This window comes from Xiphophorus couchianus, chromosome 19 (genome assembly GCF_001444195.1).
Source record: "Xiphophorus couchianus chromosome 19, X_couchianus-1.0, whole genome shotgun sequence".
Lineage (NCBI taxonomy): Eukaryota > Metazoa > Chordata > Actinopteri > Cyprinodontiformes > Poeciliidae > Xiphophorus > Xiphophorus couchianus.
The window spans coordinates 20,816,245-20,838,317 of NC_040246.1; the positions used below are offsets into that span (position 1 = coordinate 20,816,245).

Sequence of the window (22,073 nt, forward strand, 5' to 3'; positions counted from 1 at the left end):
GTTTCTTTGTTGGTTTGGTTATTTTTTTAGATCATTATCCTGCAAAAACCCCAAACGATGACTAATTTTTAGTTTTCAGGTAGAGTTTACTGATTTTTGTTTTTAAATGTTTGGAAAATAAAACAACCTCACAGAACCACATATGCTTCACCACAGTTAATAGAGGGTTAATAGAGGAGCCATGTTGTGATGACTTCCTGAAGGCGGAGTTTCAGAAAGAGCAGGAGCTTCTTGAAAAGACAGAGGCCCAATTACAGTCATATTTGAAGGTAATATAGTTACTTAAATGTGCTACAAAATGGATTTATGTGCCTGAAAAATACATAAAACTGCACCTTTAAGTATATATTTGAATATATCTTATTGAAAATGTGGCGATCCTACTGTATAATCCCAGAGAAACAGCATGCTGGCTTCAGAAAGGAACAAAGGACAGTCTTAGCAGGCTTAAAATTCTTAATATTATCTAGTACTGTATTGTGTGATGGGTGGGGGTTTGTTTAAATATCTCTTCCTGCAACATGTCATCACCAAAACATCCTTATCAACTGGCTTCAAACATGAAAGACGACACAATCTAGGAAAACAAATATGCAATTCTGGACAAGCAATTGACCCAGTGAGTGAAAAGGGATTTGTTTAGTCACCACATGGCGCTTTAACGAACCAAAGCCTCGCTTTATTCTTTTGATTGTAACTTCTTGCAATTACTTTGAAACTTAGTAGATTAAAATCTTTATGTAACCAACTTGAAGAACTTTGTTTTAGTGGCGGATTGGACAGATTTGTTGACGTAACAGGAAAAAACCAAAAGAAGAAGTTTGTTTTCTAAGATACCTTCAATTGTTTCACTTATTCTGCAGCAGATTCTGCCTCCTCACTGGGCAATAAATGAAGCCCGAGTCCCAAGAGGGGCAATTACAGAGCGAGCTGGTTCAGAGAGGAGAGCAGAACTTGCTACTCCATTTTAAACACGCTCTTATTTTAGAGGAAAAAGGAACAAAGCAGATTTCTGACCTTGTTAAAGAGGATTTTCAAATCAAAACACCAACAATACCCTGGAGTGGCCTGGAGAAACCAGATTTGCAAACAGCAGCGAGGAGAACAAAAGCTCGAGTCAACGGACAAGATGGAGGAGGAGGGAGAAAAACGTGTAATATCACATTTATGTAGAGTCGAATTTTACTGAAAAAACTTTTGATTGGACTCAGCTTCCAAGAAATGCACTGCAAAACAGGAAATCTTAGTATTCTTAGTCTGATTTCTAACTGTCTTATTACACTTTAATTTAGCAAGTACTTTTTCAGCAATTTTAAGGAATTATTTACTTAAAACAAGCTGAAGAGTTATTTGTAAGTTATTCGACGCTACACCTCAAGTGTGCTAAAATATTTGCAATAGACCAAAAATACTTTTTTTGATGCTGGCTTTTGAATAGTAAGTCAACAACAAAGCAAAACAGTGAAAAATAGCAGCTGACCAAACGTGCTGGAGCACCTCTTGGGTTGCTAGGTAACATTCCGGGCTCAGCTGGGGTTGCTAGGAAGCGACGCAGTGCCCTTGGAATATGACTCAACATGTTACAATTAAAATTCCTTGGTCAGATTTTCTGTTTTTTTCCACGTTATATTTCTTTTTGTACAATCTGTTTAGTTATTTGGACCAGTGTTCTGATGATCTGTGCTAGCGCATCTGGATAGCTGCATCTATCTGATAAAAAAAAAATTTTTTTGCAGTGAAATTGCGCAATTTAATATCGTCAGCAGAAATACAGCTATACTCAACAACAAAAAAAATCAAAAATATGTTCTTTCACATTTTCTTTTATTGTGAATGGACAAGTCAGTAGACGTATTTTCATTTTCTATTACTATTCTATGTTGCTTTGACTTTATCTTTCTTAATCAGGATGGTTGTCACACTTCCTTTTAGCAAATATTAAAGCTTTTACCATTTTCCAACATATTTTGTATCTTTAGCTACCTGTTTATGCCCTTAATTCAGCTCATCCCAAACATTTCCAAACCTCCCCAGTGGGAGCGTTTGACTCCCTGCGCTGTTTATGTAAAGTAAGTTTGCTGACGCTGGGAGAATTGCTCCCCTTTGCTCCTCATCAGCCAAACGTTTGCTGAAAAAACCTGCCTAGCATTTAAGGCAGAAAGAGGAAAAACCAGCATAAAAATCTGCCATGTTTAGCAGTAAATCAGACTGATGATTCTTTTACAGCAACTTTATTCTGACATTTCTCCAAACTCTGCACAGAGGTGTAATTTTAATCTGTATGAATGCAGACGTTTACGTCATTTGTGTTAAATGAACTGAAGTTCTGATTGTGATTATAACCTATTGTTCTGCAGCCATGCTTTACAACTTTTTATAGCGATTACAATCGAAACAGGCTTCAATTTCCTCCAAACTCATAAGAAAAGTGTAATTTTAACTAAATTAAGTTGGTTTTAAAGAAAGTTGCGAACATGTATGTATGCAGCAGCAAGACATATTGTTACTTTCAAACTTTAAATCTGTTTTCAGTGCAGGAGGTTTGTGTCTCAGTGCAATAAAAATTGTAAAAGAAAAAAAATTATAAAAATAAACAAAGATCATTTGTTTGGTCAAATTAATTATTTTTTTGCTTCTATAAACTAGTAAGCCAAAAAATTGTTCAAGTAAGAGTAGATTTGGTAAAAGGCTTTTACCAAATCTGATTTTCACTTGTAAAAATATGTAATCAGACAGACAACATATAAAAATGATAATTTATATATAATATAAAGTTTTGTCTTAAAAATATAAAAGGAACAAAGACCTGACATCAAAACAAATTCAAGTTGTTAACAAGTTATTTTTCCCTTTGCTGTGGCGCACTGGACTAAATTAATATTACATACATCTCCAGGTTTCATTTAGCTACCGGAATGGTTCTACTGCGCCAGCGCGGATGTAATGGATCTCAATTTAAAGAATCGTCCTTTTTGCCCTACAGCGTGGTACGCATGCGCGAAATTTCCAGACGTAAACAATAACATGCAGGGAGTCCGTAGCTTAAAACTGGGAGGAAAACGGCTGAAAATTGCTTCAGATTAGAGAGTTAACAGATCAGAGAGCTGAACTGTTAACTCTCACAGTTTCCTAACAGCAGCTGAGACCAATTACTCCACACATCGATTTCACGAAGCCACCTTTGATCGTGTAATTGCTGTGAGAGAGATGAGTCTGTTTGTGCGGCTGAACAGGTGAGCTGAATTGATTTTAGCGGGTTTCTAATCTCTTAGATGCAACGGAGAGCAGTTGTTATTATTACGATGTTAATTTATTGTTAGAGTATATCATTTATTATAATCTCTGTATTATGTGAGAATGTGAAGTGCTTGTATTGATCCTCATTAGATTTTTCTTTCTACCTCAGCAGTCGCAGATGAAGAGTCGCAGATGAAAAGATTTAATAGGGTTATCGATTAAAGGGTGAGAACAATAGCGTAGTATACAGGGCCAGACAAATGTAAGAGTATTTTTCTTTACTCGTCTGAGCAAATCTGAAACCTGAGAGATTGATTATTTTTTAATGTGAAGTTGCACCTTCATACAAACATGAGTGTTTGCTTTCTTAATGAATTAAAGATGAGTAAGAGTTATGGGAGCTACAGGGCTAGTAACGGGTTACATTTACTCAATTACCTGAGTAACAGTTCAAAAAGGTTTTCTGCTTACTTTTTACTTTTACTTAAGTAAAATGTCTGGATTTTCTACCCACTGAATGAAAAACAAACATGTTTTTATCAAAAATTCACCAGACACACACCTGCAGTTTTTTTGTTGATTTGAAAAATGTTATTTTTTAAATATTTATATGAATTATTGTCATTTTCGTCCTTATGTTGCTGTGATCAGGCACAGATGACATCCGGAAGTGTCTTTGTGAAGAGAAATAAAAAAGGTTTTATTTACTTTAACACAAAATCTCAGCCTGTCACACTCAGTGGCAAAAAGGCACGTTCAAGGAACACGCATAAAAGTCACATTCAATGACATATAGGAAATATGAGTAGCAAAGAATAAGGTAGGAGACAGACACAAAACCAAGTCCTGAAGGAATGAACAAATTACAATGAAGAATGAACTCATTATAATAAACAAATAAATTGGGTGGGGTACCTGTGAACTATAATACACATAAACAGTAAAATAAATAAACAAATCAATAAACTAATAAATTTGGTGTCTCTCACACTTAGAGTACCAAAAATTCCACTTAAATTTATATTTTGGCATGTCTGATAGTGTAATATTAAATGATTGATAATTAGATCTGTTACTCAGCACTTGAGTAGAAGTTTTACCAAATACTTTTTTACACTTAATTGAGTAATTTCTTGGCTATTTTTTTTACTTGAGTAAAAATAAGTTGAAGTAGTTCTGCTCTGACTTGAGTCCAAAGTTTGGGTACACTGCCCACCTCTGTGGATTTAGCAACAAAAGTTGTCAGTTTAAACAAATCTTAGTTGAGGCTTTTATTTGTGGAGCTCACATTTTCTCCATATGCATACACGGATTTTCTCCAGATTTTCTCCAGTTTTCCTCCCAGAGATAATGAACTACTGGTAGCGGGAGAACACTGCAAAAACACAAACTCTTACCAAGTAATTCTGGTCTAGTTTCTACTGCAAATATCTTAGTATATCTGAAATAAGACAAAACCTTTATTAATATTAAGGAATTTTGCTCAAAACAAGCTCCTGTATTTTGCTGACAAGTTACTAAGTTGGTTTTGTCTTATTTCAAGTGTAGTAAGATATTTACACTAGAAACTAGACTAAAATTACTTGGTAAGATTTTGTGTTTTGGCTGTGAAATGACTTGCAGGTTGTTTCTTTTTTTTTTACCAAAGCCAAAAGAGAAATCCTACAACCACTAAAATCTGAAATTACTAAATTTTTGTTCACATTTTGTAAAGAAGGAAGTTGCAATCATGTCTTCTTCAGTAGTTTTTGGTGCAGCGCCCCCACAGTCGAGGAGGGGAAGAGCTTTTTCAATTGATTTGGTTGGTTTGACTCAGTGTGAAAGCGAACTGCAGCAGCTGAAAATGTTACAAATGTTGCAATTTTGGTCCCCATTCGAACCAAAACACCCTGAAAATTAGATAAAAATGTTCTAATTCCCAATTATGTTCGCTTAGACCAGCAGTTAGCAACTTCTACAAACCTATTGCTCTTTTTTGTTCTAGTTTGTAATTATTGCCCCAAATTTCTGCACAATAACTTAAATAGAGTAAGATTAGAGTATGTGTAAATGCTCATTAATACATATTGTCCCAATTTTTAAAAAAATTACTTGATCTTGAACCAGTCAAAACCCAAAATATTGCGCTGTCCCTTTAAATTTGTCTAGTAAAGTCTTGATGTGACATGAGGTCAAAGTCGCCTAACAATAACAATTAATTATAACAACTCAAATTTGTGTATTTTAATCAAAACCAGTGGCAGCTCCATTAAAGACATGACATCCATGGCCTTTTGTCGTCGCTGCTTGCAGCTTTATTGTCCACTTTATGCACTCATGTGGTTTTTATTACAAACAGAAAATCAGCCAATCACATGGCAGAGTTGGGCGTCTAAATGTGAATCATTACAAACTGATGATTTACTGGGATTTTCACACAGTTTAGAGACAAAATGTGGTGATGTAGCTGCAGATATGCTAAATCTGTGAGCGTAAAAATCATGAAACCAAGGCAACTGTAACCTCAGAGGTGAAAAACAGAAACTAACACTTTCCTGGTTTCCTGGTAACTGGACAATTTCATGTTTTTGACTGTAGTAATTCCAGCCCAAAGTAGATGGATATGTTTGATATGCCTTTCAAAATTATACTAAAATACTTTTTTCCCCCTGAAAATACCAGAAAAACAACACAACGCACATTCACAATGGTTTAATATTGATGTATTTTCTTAAGAAAACACATGAATTTCCAATGCATTTGTGTTTACAAATTTCTGTTTATATTCTATCTGAATAAAATTCAGCACATTATATCAAAATAATGCATGTTATTTATGAAGTGGAACATTTCAGATATAAAAACTGTAAGAGAATAAAGGCATTAAAAAGCAACAATGAAATGTTTTTATGTAAAAACCGAGAAGCTGGACAAGAAGGGAAAGTCAAAACCAATCTATTAAATATATAATCAATAGACTTTGATTGCACCTCCTGACAGAAATGTTTTTAAAGTAAAATAAGGTGAGATTTATGTTATAAAATATCAGGTTTTCCTACCGTCCTGCACATCTTGTCCTCTAAATCCTGGTTGATCCTCTGAAGAGATGAGTAACTACTTTGGATCCTAAAAATACCAAAGAAAACAATAAAGAACAAGAAAAATATGAACTAAAACATTCATAAAAAGAATTGTGTATATAATAATGATAATCATCTTTCCCTAAGAGATTTTTTGGGTGATTTGGAATCTCAAATTTTGAAATTTTCTCCCAACAAAAGAAAGGTAAGTACATTTTACGCAACTTTCTGTGTGGAATATTGAACTGTCCCTGTCTATGGAGCTTTTAACAGCTTTTTTATTTTCTGTTCTTCCACTGATATAGAAAATATCTAACTTTGAGGGTTTTTCCACTGGAAAAAAGTGTCATTAGTGCAACTTGATGGGTATGGTGCATTCACAGACTTGGAAAAAAAATTGTATTTTTAGCTTCTAAACAGCTGATGACAGATCAGAACCAGTGAGTAAAAATGTGATCACCAGATTTCTGGACTTCTATTACAAATGTTAGAAAATTTTGTTGATTTTCCACTATTGTCAAAAATGAAAAACACAATTTTGCAACTTCAGCGATTCCATTAAAAGAGAATCACAATTAAATTTACATGTGAATAAGTTTAAGTCATTAAAAAACACGCTGCGCCATAATCCTCCAACTACTTCCTGCTGTCTTTTTTGGCGTTTCCACCAGTAGTAACATCTGGTTGTTGATCACATGAATTGTGTGGAACTGTTTCCATTTTGCGAAATTTTGATTTCATAAAGCGCAAAAACATTTTTTTCTAAATTTGCGTGTTTTCATTAACAACGTTTATTTTCATAATTTCAAATTGTGTCAATGGAAACACATCAACCATATAGTATAACGGGGACTGTTTTAAACCTCTGGAGATGATTGTGCAAAGGTTCAAGATACTCAACCCAAATTTTGGCTTTATGAGATTTGAATGCTACAAATCAGAGGCTTTTGTTGATCTGCTGTAACACAGACAGCTACAGGAGATTCTTTCTGCCCACATCTATCAGTTACAACCACATTTAAGTGAGTAAAAAGTAAAAGTTTTTGTTTTCTGCTTTTTGTGCAGCCTTTTTTCTCCCTGGCTTGCTTTCAGTATTCCTATTAAACTTCCAAGGATCAATAGTTACAGTCGAAGCATTTCTTTTACTACTTCGCCTTTTTATTCAGCACATATTATAATATTAACTCATGTCTTTTATAAACTGCTGCTTATGGCTCCATTAACCGGACAGATCTGGGGAGTGTGGGCGCAGGAGACCATAAACAAAACAAGCCATAAAACTCAGGCCTGTTAGAGGAGCGAGAGGCAAAATAAGGATTATAATTGGACATAACAAAGTAAAGCCAGTAGAAAGAGGGGAAATAAAATCTGTCATCTTCAGAGGCAATGCTGAGGGCGGCGACCAAGATCAGCTAATCAGAACCGTTCTAGAGTTTAAAAGCCCATAATAAATAGGGACTGAACATTTTTGTACAGCTTTTATCTGCGTTCTCCCTTTTTATTTTGCCAAAATGGGAACGTTTGTTGAGAGAGCAGGTTCATCGCTTTGATTTTTACTGTGGCTGCAGGAAACACTCAACTATTTCACTATCCTGGTGCTTTTAATCTTGGTGCTCTGAAGTTTATTTACCAAGCTGGTAAATAAACTCAAAGCTTGCAGGTGACCTGTTATGCTTTCCTGAACAGGTCAGGACAGATCGATGGGCGATACAAAACATGTTTTTTTATTTATTTTTTTTGTACAAAATTAATCTTGGATAATGAGATTTTAGTCTGTTCAGTTCTGCCTGTCTGTTTTAGGGATCTGTCACTTTAAATCCAAATAAGCTGCTGGCCATGCCCACCAAATCAATGTTTACACTCACATCTGAAAATGGCTGCAAACAGATGCACAATTATACAACCATACATCTTTGAAAAGCAGAAGTGGTGCCTCCTGCACAACCAGCAAGAATGCAGCAAGTGGTTTCTGGATCAAGAGTCAACAACAAAACACTTGTCTTTTCTAGGAACCGTTGAACTAATCAGTAAAACCAGCTGACCAAGCGTGTTGGAACTCAGCTCAGGTTGCTAGGTAACGGGCGGAACTCTGCTGGGTTGCTAGGAAACGGGGAGTTCCTGCTTATTTGTGACTTTACATTCTGGACGTTTTTGAAACGGCTCATTTTCTGTTAACTTATCACCAAAAACTATCTTGGTGGGTTTTTAGAAGCAGTAGATACCCAGATGAAAATAAAAAAATACAAAATGTGAATTTTGCGCAATAAGCCTCCTTTAAACGTCACACAAATCTTTTAAAGGCATTAAAATTCTATAACCTGGACTAAAAGTTTAAATAAGATAGTAACACATTGGTGGAAAAATAATTTTTTCCATTCGTCTTCCCTTTTCATTTTCTCATCTATTAACTCTAAAGTTTGACCTTCCACCTAATTTAGCTGGTTTTTCTAAAAGCTACTTCAAATTAGAAATCAAAGAATTTTAACAAATTATCTGTCAAAATGTCTCTTATATGGAGAAGCTTATTTTGTGAAAACTTTAAAAACAGTAACCAGTAAAATCTTTTATGTAATTATTACATGTTTAAGTCCTTGATTGTAATAACACCTGTGGCAAAAACAGAAGAAATCTCTAAAGAGAGAGGAAATGCTTCACTGCACTCTAGATCTTAATGTGATTAATAATAAAATTAAGCTGATTACCAGTTCCCATAGATTTTTGATACAATCGTTAACTGACGTACATTTTTAGTGCTAATTCACTTAATGCAAAGGTCAAGATTTAATCCTGCAGAATGATGAGAGATTAGACTCAGAAGAGTATTCACATTAATTTAATAAGCTAAATTATGCTACGTCATGTCCTGTAAAGGTGTAACGGTCTCACTCAGATTTTATTTTTACTCTGATTTCACATTTATGCTGAACTTTTTGCTTTGCTCTTGTGGCAAATTTCACTCCAGTCAGGAGTGAAATAAAAAATATAAAAGCTTTTTCTTACACTGGTTCTTGGTTATGGAATAATTGGCAAAAGTCATTGAAACTGATTTAAAACTCTCCCTAGAAATAGTTTAAAGGAAAATCATAACTGGTGTTTTTAAACCTCCTTCAAATCATTGCATGAAGTCTTTATGATGATTTAACTATTTTGTTTGGCATGTTTTGCACCAGAATGGCTCTTGGTAACATCCCATTGACCAGGTTTTACTGATAAAACAATGGTTAAAATAAAATATATGTTATGATTAAAATAAGGCTTAAGAACGTCGATAACGACTTGCTTGAGGATGTGTATTATTATTAATATTTAACACATTTTCTCTTTAAACTATGGACACAAAACAGAAAAGTTTTACATATTTGTCTAAATTATCACTATATTGTGACATTAATCAATAAAAAAATTAAACTTCTCTGCCTTTTCCCAGTGCTAACTAAAAACAACCAATCAGAGCCAGGAGGCGGGTCTTAGCGCTGTCAATCACCACTCATCCTTTCTTTCCTTTCTCGTTACTGCAGATAGTGTAGCATGTTATGACTTCTCGGACTTGTTAGTATAGCCACTGACAACGGCTGATAAATGGTTTTCCTGTAACTGTAAGTTAAGGGAGTACATGAGGATGATTGACAGTGCTAAGACCCTCCTCCTGGTCTGATTGGTTGTTCTTTAGTTGGTGCATTTCTTCATTATCTCAGGGAGGACTTGCAGGAAATTGATTTTTTTTTCTCACAGACTATTTATCTCATAGCAAACTGTAACAACAGAGTGACAGTTTTAACAAATATGTAAAAAAAAAAAAAAGCATATTTTTTATAAGTTATATATCTGTCTCAGATTTTGGCAGGAATGTGAGGCCATAGAAACAGAATACTAAGGCCCTGTTTACAGGACAATGATTTCTGTCAACACATTTACATGAAGACATTTAATTACAATCTTTGTTTACACAGTAACGGTACACATCCTAAACGTGTAATGCTCTCGCCACGCCACTAGTTGGTGCTAGGTTCTTTGAAACTAAGTGCGCATGTGTTTAAAAAAATTCTACTTGAGAGCACGTTGATTCGCGTTTCCCATCAGGTACGGTTTTCCCAGATACTGGGGGAGGGAAACACGCACTATGTGCGTCTGATCAGGGCGCAGTTGGAAAAAAGTGGGATAACTTCGCTGAAACATGTTGTTTGAGCTTTCACGGTGTCCGTAGTTCCCTAGATAAGAGCGCTGAACAAGCACACCTGTATTTTGCCACCTGGGCGGTGCGGAGCGGTGAAGAGACGCTGAGGGAACCGCAACTGATGGGGGAAACACGAATTTGTAGTAACACCAGCATTGTCCGTAGTTTTTTCTTCTTCTTCTGTGGATTGTAGGAAGCAGCTACGTTTTGCGTCATGCTATGCATGAACCCTGACAGAAAAGATCCATTTACTCTGTTTACACGACAACGGACACCGGTACGTTTTCAGAACCATTGCACTCTGGAACCCGTTCTCAAACTGTGCTGGTGCCAGAGAAAACATTCGGTGGTTTCATGTAATTGTGCGGTACAAACACGTGATTCAGTTATCACACATGTGCACACACCTGCGCAGCTTCTCTGTGAATTTCTCCAGCTCCTCCTGGGCGCGCCGCAGCTCCGTCTCCAGGTACTGCCGGGTGGAGTCGAACTCCGTCTCCACCATCTCTAGTTTGTGTGTGGTGAACGACAGGCGCTTGCGGAGGTCGTCCTTGTGGTCGTGGAAAGAGCTGAACAGATGTTAGGGGGCGGTTAGGAGAATCTCATCGTCACAACAGAGAGAAAACGGCGAAGAAAGGCAGAGGGAGTGAAGTACAGATGAAATGTAACTCGGTTTGGGTGTGAAGGAGGAGATGAGTGTAGGAAGAATACTAAAAATGTTCCATTCAGAGTGAGGCTGCACCACCAGGACAAACATCTCCCATTGGTGCAGCGGTGAATTTCATTACACATCGGCCTAATCCAATCTCAGAATGTAGAGGACTGGATTTTTGCCACAGACACAGACCACTAGTGAGTCACAAGGAGGTCTGGAAATGTAGAACAGAAGCTTTCCGTGCTTCCACTTTTAGCTAGATGGTAAAATGGAAGAAAAATTAAGAATTTACACTAAGCACACTAACTGAAGGCCCATAATTTTTTACTTTTAGCTGAACTGATGGATATTTGAGTCACATCTCTCAATGTTTCTGCACAGCCAACTAAGAGGTAAGGTTAGCTTCACCAGTTAGCTTCACCAGTTAGTTAAGGTGAGGTAATTTTATTTATATAGCACATTTTCAGCATCAAGTTCAAAGTGCTTCAGCTTTATTCAACAAAACTGTCAGATGGAAAGAAAGCGATGCAGAATCAGCAAAATAGTTAGCAGTTAGTTAACTCCAAATGTTAGCTTTGAATGTTAGCTTCACACGTTAGCCTCGGCTGTTGGCTTTAGATTTATTTCAGACCTTTGTAAGAACAAAACAGTCAGATGGAACAACAACAATTCAGTCAGCAAAATAGCTGTTAGCTTCGCCTAGTAGCATCACATGTTAGCTTTGCCCGTTAGTTTCACATGTTAGCTTTACCTGTTAACTTTAGGTTTTGGTTTATTTCAGACCTTCACAAGAACAAAACAATCATATAGAAAAACAACAAAGCTTGGGGGGGAAACACAAATATCAGCTTCACTAATATATTAGCTTTTAGCTTTGTAAGAAAAGCTCTGAAATAAACATATTAGCTTATATTAAGGAAGAATTATTGTTAAAACTTTGAACAAAACGTTTGGCTCGTCTCTTCCTTAACACAGCCGGGTTCTTCTCGGCGAGCAGCGGGCAGCTGTAAAACGAAACTAACAAGGCGTGTTGACATCACAGATCACAGAGTTTAATTCATACAAAGCAATGAACAACAAAGCTGCAGAGGTACAGAGATATGCATTTTTATCACAAAATAACAGACACACAAGGGATAGACAAACAAACATAAAACACAGAGACAGACAAAGGCGCCCACGTGGAGAGAAAAAGATGGAAAAAACTCTTCCTATATTAGCGTTACATTGTACTTTATACTGACTAGGCGTTTCCTCACTTTAATATATGCAAAGAAGGCGTTCCGTAATTCAACCAATCAGAGACCTGTTTCGGCCCCCAGAGAAACCCGCGAAACTCCCCTCCTTACAGCTCAACTCAAAGGTGATCTGTTCTCTGTCACACCAAACAGGGGAATGTCCCCATTACCGAAGTCCTGATATAATCTCGCCGACTCCCCTGAAGTTTCTTCCTCCCACATTCCAGCTGCCGTTTCCATGGAGATGCTAATTTTATGGCCCTTGTGTGCTCTTAAGCAGACAGTGGAAGGCGTCTGCTTGTCTCCTTGGGCCTCTCTGAAGGGTCACACAAAGCCTGTTTTTCAAATAAGAGTGCTTAATATACCTTTACACATGTTGTAAGATTAAGTGTATTTTTAGCACTAAAATAATCATTTTCCTTAACACTTATTATTAAACTTCTGCATATTGGCTGAAGTGTATTTCAGACCTTCGCAAGAAAAAAAAGCAAATTGAAAGACAACGAAGTAGAATCAGCAAAATATTTATATTCACCTGTTAGCTTCACCTGTTAGCTTAACATGTTAGGTTTAGGTTTATTTCAAACATTTGCAAAAACAATCAGTTGAAAAGACAATAATGCACAATCAGCAAAATAGCTGTTAGCTTTGCCTGTTGGCTTCCCATATTAGCTTCACCTGTTAGCTTTTTCTGTTAGGTTTAGGTTTATTTTAGACCTTCACAAGAACAAAACAATCAATTAGAAAGACAACAAAGCAGAATCAGCAAGATGGCTGGGGTTTTTTCACAGTTGTGGTCATGGTTCCCCTTATTCCCCCCTTTAGGGGCACCACTGTTTATGACCCTAACTTCATTAGATTCCTGACTTTTTCAGTTAAAGAAAGCACCATAATCAGATTAATGGTTTATTTGTTTAACTGTAAGCAGATGGTGGATAATAGAAGATGTGCAGATGAACAATGTTTAAAGTTTAAAGCGACGGTCCAAGCCGATTTTTCTTACCTTCTTTTTGGATGTTTGCATCCATTTCTCTGGCTTTTCAGGGCTGTTTTGCCAATATATATCTTTTTCATAGTTTTCTCTCTGCCTCAGTTTGCATGTGTGTGCGGCTGTTACTTCTGCTGCTGTTGTTGCTGCTCGACTGAATGCTGAACCGAGGTTTGAATTCTAACCGCATACCAAAAGTCAAAGCTTTAAGTCTTGCCTGGGGAGCCAGATAGTTGCCGGCTATCTGTGATGACCCTGGCAAGAGAGCAGAGAAAAACAGCTTTGAAGCCTCACGGACTCAGCAGCACATTTTATTCTTTGCAGAGAAAAACTGATTTTATCTGCATTCAGAACATGAGTCTGCAGAGTATGACGGATTGGAGCTGGAGGATCAATTGCATACATTCAACAAATAAGAAAAAATAGATGATGTTGAAATTTGCCCTTTCTATGAAAGATTTTAGCTTATTTTCTAACATCTTTAATCACCTGTTTAAAAGATATGAAAACTAAATATAACATTTTTGTCTTATATTCACTTCTAAAATGAATTGGTAAACGATTTGTCTTGCTGTGAGGATGTTAATGCAGCAGCAGCAAACCGCAGTTCCCTGTGGGGCTCAGAGAAATTGACCAGCTGCCCTCTGAGGTTATTTCTCAATAAATCAGTTATGATTAATGCATGTGGGTTTCTGCTTCCTCTGCTTGAACTTGGACCTCCCACATCGTAGAAACCTAATAACCTGTCACTTGCGAGCGTGAGGTGCACGTCTCTCTTCGTCTTGCCAGATTTATGGAGACTTGTTGCTATCTGTGCAAACATGCATTCGCAAGGCGACATGATGTTTGCAGAGAGAGAGAAAAAATTGCTCCTCCAAATGTAGAGCATCTGTTTTAGTTAAGAGAATTGTTTGTATTTTTAAAAAAAATTGAAAAACTGAAAACACATAAAAAGGAAATCTAAAAGCCAAGCAAATACATTAACATATAGTGTAATAACATGATGTAATTTCCCAAATCTGTTACTTTAAGGTCATGTCTAGGGTAGCAACTAGTTACATTTACTCAATTACCTTTACTTGAGTCATTTTATTATGAAGTATTTCTACTCTTCAGTAACATTTCAGGATTTTCTACCTACTGAATGAAAAACTAACATATTTTAACCAAAAGTTCACCAGACACACAGCGGCAGTTTTTGTTAAATTTGTCACAATTTTTCTATTGAAAGAAACTTTAGAAAAATACCTGATTTTGTTATTTTTTCTTGCGTATATGAATTATTGTCATTTTGGTCCTTAAAATACAAAAAATTCTTCTTAACTTTATATTTTGGTCCATCTGTTGATGTAATTTTTAAATATTAAATGAGTGATAATTTGATCAGTTACTCAGTAATTGAGTAGACTTTTTACCAAATACTTTTTTTACTCTTACTTGAGTATTTATTGCTCCAACATGAAAATATGTTGAAGAAGTGCTACTTTGACTTGAGTACAATTTTTGGGGACTCTGGCTTTTGCTATATGACAGTTTGTTTTGGCATTCGTCTTCAATTCAATTCAACAATACCATCCAAACGGGAGATAAATGTTATCTCAACTCATATAATTTTTGTTTTGTGGATGTTGATGTCTGGTAGCAGTCAGTCTCGCAACAAACCTCAAGAAGCCTCTGACTGAAGATGCTAACACGACATGCTAACAGCTAAATTTCCAGACAGCAGAGATGATGATATTCCACAGTAACATGTCCTGGATGATACCAGCAGCCTTTGGCAAACACTGCTGATCCACCTCGTTTGTTTTTGACGCTTCTTTTTAAATCTATTTGTTTGTGTTATTAGAGAGACGCAGGAGTAGGGGATTTGATACTTGGTGGTTTGAACTTCCTGCTTCTTTCTCTGCCCTTTGAATCCATGAAGCCTTGCTCTTAATTTCCTTTTAACTTGGGGTCGCAGTTCAGGAGTTATTTAAGACTTTGAGATGCTAATTCAGCTGTTTAAAGTTGTTAAAAACCAACAACAAACACTTTGTTGAAACTGTCCAAAAGTATATAAAAAAAGCTACATTTCACTAGAGAAACATACATTTTTAAAAAATAATTTTAGAGACATCCATGTTTTAAATGCATTTATGATCATAATGTTGCTGTGTCATCATCTGGCTGGTAGCATTAGCTTATTTTGTGCTTTGCAGAAGCAGTGCTGGTACTTGAACTTGGATCTCCTCCACTGTAAAAACGTAGTAATCCGCCATTTTGAAGCGTGAGGTGAACATCTCTCTTCATTAAGGCCAGATCGAGGCTCGTTAAGTGCAAACATGCATTTGTGAGTGGTGCAATGTAAAACAATGAAGAAAAAACTTCCTTCAAATGGATAATAATCATTTTTCTTAAGTGCATCGCTTGCAGCTCTCTTTCACAGCAGCTGTGGACGTTGATGCACAAGACAAACTCAGTGGAGAGGAGATTTATTTTGTCTAAACAAAATTTACATGAGCTAAAAAAACAAGAATATCTAAAAGCTAAGCGGCTAATCTTGAGTAAAGTGGAAAACCACTTAGCATAGGGCTAGCTCTTATTTTTTATGTCTTTGTGTTGGCAGATCTTCAATTTTTAAGCAATTTTGGAGATACTTCTATCTAAATAAATTCAAAATCAACATGTTGTGCTGGAAGAGTCTGAGCAGTGGCATTAATTTATTTTACACACTACAACTAATCTCCTGGGGCTTGAACTCGGATCTCCCACGCTGTAAGAACTTAATAACTTGTCACTTGCAATTATAAGCTGCACATCTCTCTTTATTAAATCAGATTTTATGAGACTTACAGCTATCAGTGCAAACACACACATTTCCGAGCAATGCCCTGTGATAAAATGTTCAAATAAACAATAACTCTGCTCTTTCAAATGGATAAAATCCACTTTAGTTAAGAGGATTGCAAGCAGCTCTGCTCCACAATGGGTGTCAAAAATGAACAGAACAAACTGAAGGCCACATATCTTCTATAATTTAACAGGGTTTGATAAACTAAAAACATAATTTCTCAAAGCTGCTGTGAAGATTGTTATAGGGAAGGTTATCTAATCAAGAGGCTAGTTCATGATTTCATAGCTTCAGCAGCATAAAAAGTTTGATTTGGTCTTAATTTCTAAGACTTGTAGCTAATACAGATTTATTTAAGATTTTAAAGGAGAATTTCTCAAACTGCGGTCCGCAAGCTGCTGCATGGAAACGACGGTTTAATTACTGTAAAGTGTGACGCATACAGTTGGCTTACCAAAGGATTATGTTTAAAAATATTAATGGATAAATGTATTAAGTGAAGCTGAAGATACCAGTGGAAAGAAAAGACACCAGGATTACTTACATGATTGTTTTTAATCTCCCTTCATTGCAGGGGTGTCCAAAGTGCGGCCTGGGGGCCATTTGTGGCCCTTAGAGCGATTTTCTGCAGACCCCCAACTGCAATTCAAGCATGATAAAAATGTGGCCTTTCCATCACAGGTGCAGATGTAAACGTTTTATTTTTAATCAGGGTAAGATTATTACACTGATAAAAAATGTAATTTTCTTAGAGCAGAAAATGTTAAGACTTTGCAGACGTGGCTCTGCCTAAATCAGCTTTTATTTAATTTATTAAACTTGGATAAATATTGCAAGTGTTTTCAAAGAAGGTGACTAAAATCTTTTTCTTAATGACAGAATAAATTTGTTAAATCAAGCCCAAATTTCTATTTCTACATTTTTTTGGGCCAGTGAGTTCTGCTGACTTTGGACACCCGGATTTATTGGGATAAATAAAGCATTTTTGAATTCAAATTTGATGGGAGAAATTCATGTTTGTAGGAATAATTTTCAGTTTCTCAGGTTGAATTGCAGAACTTTTGTTTGTAGAATACTATTTTCATACAAAGTGTGCCATTATGCTGGCTGTGCTGAGTGCATATATAATGGTGAAGAGGCAGTGAGCAGTGCTGCACCCTGCACTGACTAACTGCATCCAAACACCATAATTATTTTTACACGATAAAATAATTATGTACATTTGGTTTCCTTTGGGAGGAAATCATTTGTTTCTGCCAAAGCCAGCATGATACAAATTGTATTATGTTTATAAATTTCAAAAATATCACACTTTTAGGCCTGTTACGCTTGCAGTAATAACTTATTTTTTGATTTCCATGTGTTGTCCATCGTTGGAAAGCTGAGAATCCACACAACCTGCAAATAACTCAAAATGCCCCTGACGTCTTTATTGGTTTTGTCACGGCCAGTCACATTTACCAAACAGCGCCAGCTTTTTCATTAGTATAAACAAAGACGACAACAATAAGTGAGTTCAGAGGCTAATATTTTCATTTCAGGTTGTACATATTAAGATTTTATGTTACTGTAGGGACAATTTCAAGTTAGGCAATCTTTGAGTGTTTGTTCAGTGGGTTAATTGGCAAATTATTTCACTTATAACAAGACATTTTCCCCATGTTGGTAAAATAATCTGCAATTTAGAATTTGTACTTTTCTATCATTGTTAAGGAATTATTGACTTAAAACAAGCACTTATATCTTGCTGAAAAGTTACTTGTAAGTTAGTTTTGCCTTATTTCAAGTGTACTAAGATATTTGCACTAGAAACTAGACCAAAATTACTTGGTAAGATTTTGTTTTTTGCAGCATACAGCTCTAGTTTATTACATAGAAATGCCAACATCTCGTTTGATTTGTTTAAATAAAACATTCATTTATACATCTGTCACCCTTACTCCTAGAAAATCACACCAGAAGTCATTATTTCACTTTCTCCTTTTTGCTTTACCTATCATTGCACTCTCTCTCAGCATTATGTATTGTTTCATACTTATGTATTAATTACATATGTATTAATTGTTTTTATCTTGTAACCAGGTTGCTATGTATTGCAAATTTTTTGCCCAGGTCCCTCTTGAAAATGAGATCTACTGTAGATCTCAACGGGGTTTACCTGGTTAAATAAAGGAATAATAATAAAAAATAATAAATGGGATGTAGCTGCAGCAGATATAGGCTGATGACATTTTCATCTTTTAGACGCTCATCTCCCTAAGGAGGATCTCTGTCTCAAAACGCCAACGATTGGAAAGGGACACTCACAAGAACATTTTGCCACATTTCATGGCTTTTAATATTTAAGCGGTGAGCCGAGGAGGCATGGCATCAAAACAAACCAAGAAACTGTTTTATGCATGTTTTAGCATATTTTATCAGAGCGGACAGGCTAGCAGTTCAACAATAGGCCATAATAAACGCTTTGTTGCTGGCTGCCACTTCTAATGCCAGGACTACTCTTACTGTTTTTAATTGCCTCTCAGCATTGGCTTAAGAAACAATGGCTGTTTCTGGAAGCGTGGTTAATATTGTTGCTATGCTTGTTTTCTTATCTACTAGTAGCAGGAAAGGAGCACAAAAAAGGGACTGGAATAGTTCCTGGATTGCTGTGTGCTCGTATGCAAACAATTACTGCTGTCCTGCTGGGTACAGTGAGGGCTTTAAAGGGGACCTATTATGCAAAATTCACAGTTTGAATGTTTTTATATGTCCATTTGAGTCTCTGCTGCTTCTAAAAATAGCCCAAGCAATAAAAAAAAAAAAAAAAAAGAACACCTGGACAGTTTTATGGCAATAACTTCATGTTGTTTAGTCTCTGGAAAATAACGAGGTAAAAAAAATCTCCAGAATGTAGCAACCCAAATGAATCCCAGGCTGTCCTAGCAACCGAAGCTGAGTTCCGCCCGTCACCTAGCAACCAAAGCTGAGTTCCGCCCGTCACCTAGCAACCGAAGCTGAGTTCCGCCCGTCACCTAGCGACCGAAGCTGAGTTCCGCCCGTCGCCTAGCAACCGAAGCTGAGTTTCAGCACATTTGGTCCGCTGGTTTTACCATTGCATGCGCTGTACAATGGTTTGTTGCTGACTTATCATCCAAAAACCACTTGCTGCATTCTTGTAGGTTGTGCAGGAGGCTCTACTTCTGCTTTTTGAAGGTGTACGGTTGTATAATTGTAGTGCAGATGAAAGTATAAGTAAACCCATTAATCTGAAATGCCTTCGAACTTGTCACAGTTATTTGACAGCGTGCTCTACAGGGTCTACAATAAATGGCTGAAAGGCTTAAAAACACAACACCGTTAAAATGATATGATTAAAATAACACATCCTCTGCTTTTGCTCTTGTTTCTCAATAATGGCATCACCTGCAGCTTAGTTCTGGAAGAGGAGTCAGAGAAAACACATAAAAATCTCTAACGGCCAACATATGTTTACAAGGGAGAGACGTTAGCATGTTGATTTACTGGTAACAAGCTACAGTATGGGAGCTGCTACCTGCAACATACGCCGCTCACAGAGGCCAAGTAAGGGCATTAACCTTTAATGCCCACAGTGCCATCTTCTCTGAACTCGCAGCACAAATACATCAGCTTCTGTAGCAAATAGTTAAGCATCTTATTACTGCAAGAAGGATAACTGGAGCTGTGTCTTTGTTGGGTGCAATCATTCATTTGGTTGTAATTAGAGAAAACTACATTTTGATAATGAAAATGTAATGACAATATGAAAGTTTTTGATCAGGTCATAATCATGTAGTTATCCACCAGCAACACTCACTAGTGTGAAGGAAAACATATCTCGTTAATATTGTTGCATTTTTATCAAAACAACTAAATCCTAATAACTGCTGCCCCTTAAATGTTCTGTGTTTGGTATTATTGTTCGGCAGGAACATGATTTGTCAGTTAGCATAAGCTAACGCTGTGCTAAATGATGCCGTTGCTAACTCTGCTAGCCAACCATGTTGCTACTCATAATATCTGTGCATTTACTGTAGGAATTGTAGTAAACTGGAAGTGATTTAGGAGTATTTTTACTTCGCTGTACTTTTTACTTTTACTTGAGTAATTGTATTATGAAGTATTTCTACTTTTATTTGAGTAAAATTTCTGAATTTTCTACTATAAATCTTAACAATACAGACAGTTTTGGAAGCTTTTAACAGCATTAATTTGAATTTATTGTGGCAATAATAAATCTAAATTCTTATCTTGATAAGACATTTATCACAATAAATGATAAATGCCCGCCCCTTTTTCCCAGCATAATAGTGGATCTTTAAAATAGTTTTCTTTTAATTACTGCACATGCACAGCAGCAATGTTTGCACCAGAGGCAAAGCAGGGTTTCGTTTTTACCCACCAACCCTTCGGCGTTTGGATTTGGGACTCTTGGGATGGAAGCGATCGGTAAGCCGCTCTTCCTCCTGAGCTACAGCTGCCTCACCGTGTTTCAGGCTTTACATGAGGGGATAAAAACGTGTCTTCGCTCCAGAAACACGTTCGTCTCCTGTTCATGTCAGAAAAACACAGCTAGGGATTAAATCACTGGAGCAACAACGGTGATTAATCAACCAGATTTGCTGCCTTGAGGCAACTACTGCAACTGATGAGCAATATCAACACTTTGGAAGAAGGACAGCTGATCGAAAACTCAAGCGCATAAACTATAAGGATCTCATAAGCAGGACAACTTTATGTCTCAATTTAATGTCCAGATATCACAACATGTTAAAAGGTACAAATAAAACCTTCCAGTTGATTTTAAAATCATTTTTGGACAGCAGGAAAGTCTGGATATGCACCCAGATGATAGGTTATCCTCCAGGAGTTTTAAATTGTTTTGTATTCAAAATGACATTTTGAAATATTTGTAAGGAATATTTCAATTTCAATTATTTGTAACTTAAAAGTTACAAATAACTACCAGTTTATTTTAAAATCATTTTTGGGCAGCAACTAAAGCCTTAAGTGTCTGAATATCCAGATATACAGGATAGATTTTTCAATGGTTTTTGTAATTTTTGCAGTCAAAATCAGAAATTTTGTGGTGCTATTTGAGAGATATTTGTATTAAATTTAAAACATTTTTAAAAAGTCTTGACAAATTTTAAAAGAATATTTCCTAATTTTAGATATGGAAACATACAGTATATAATTATCATGAACTGCAAGCTTGAACACAACTGCAGTTGTAAAAATCATGAAATATGTCTTTTAAACAAGCATCAAAACGTTTGCATAATACTCGCTCCAGGAGTTTTAAGTAAACAATTTCTCACTATTGATGAAAAAGGCTCAGTTCCACTGGCGGATTATTTTTATTGTAACAAGTTGAGTCACATTCCATGGGCCGTTACCTAGCAACCCAAACCTAGCCCAGCCGTTACCTAGCAACACCACGAGGAGCTCCAGCACGTTTGGTCAGCTGCTATTTTTCACTTTATATGTTGGAACAGACGCTTGCTTTGTTGTTGCCTTATTATTCAGAAACCACACAGCAAAAATACAAACTTTTACCAAGTATTTTTGGTTTAGTTTCTAGTGCAAATGTCTGAAACTCAAAATACCTTCCAAGTAACTTTTCACAAAAACTAAGAGCTTGTTTTAAGTCAACAATTCATAATAGATATGTAGATATTGACTTAAAAGAAGCTCTTATGTCTTGCTAAAAAGTAACTCGTTAGTTTTGTCTTATTTCAAGTGTACTAAGATATTAGCACTAGAAACTAGACCAAAAATACTTGGTAAAACTTTGTTTTTGCAGTGTAAGACATGAGACAGGAAGTTAAAGCTTCCCTCGAAACCTTCAAACCAAAACTGACTGAACCAACTTATTCACAACCTTAATAT

At 36.3% G+C, this 22,073-nt stretch overlaps 1 protein-coding gene across 3 annotated transcripts in view; it reads right to left on the minus strand.

The window, feature by feature from the left end:
• begain (brain-enriched guanylate kinase-associated) overlaps positions 1-22,073 on the minus strand; it is a 42,126-nt gene that overhangs the window by 15,759 nt on the left and 4,294 nt on the right. For 2 of the 3 annotated variants that reach the window (XM_028001277.1, XM_028001276.1), the window contains exons 2-3: positions 10,878-11,039; positions 6,276-6,342 (exon numbers count right to left, since the gene is read on the minus strand). In XM_028001277.1, coding sequence (XP_027857078.1) covers positions 6,276-6,342; positions 10,878-11,039 — 229 coding nt within the window. Of the gene's footprint in view, positions 1-6,275; positions 6,343-10,877; positions 11,040-13,366; positions 13,607-22,073 lie in introns of all 3 variants that reach the window. The other variant, XM_028001275.1, reaches the window with a different exon arrangement.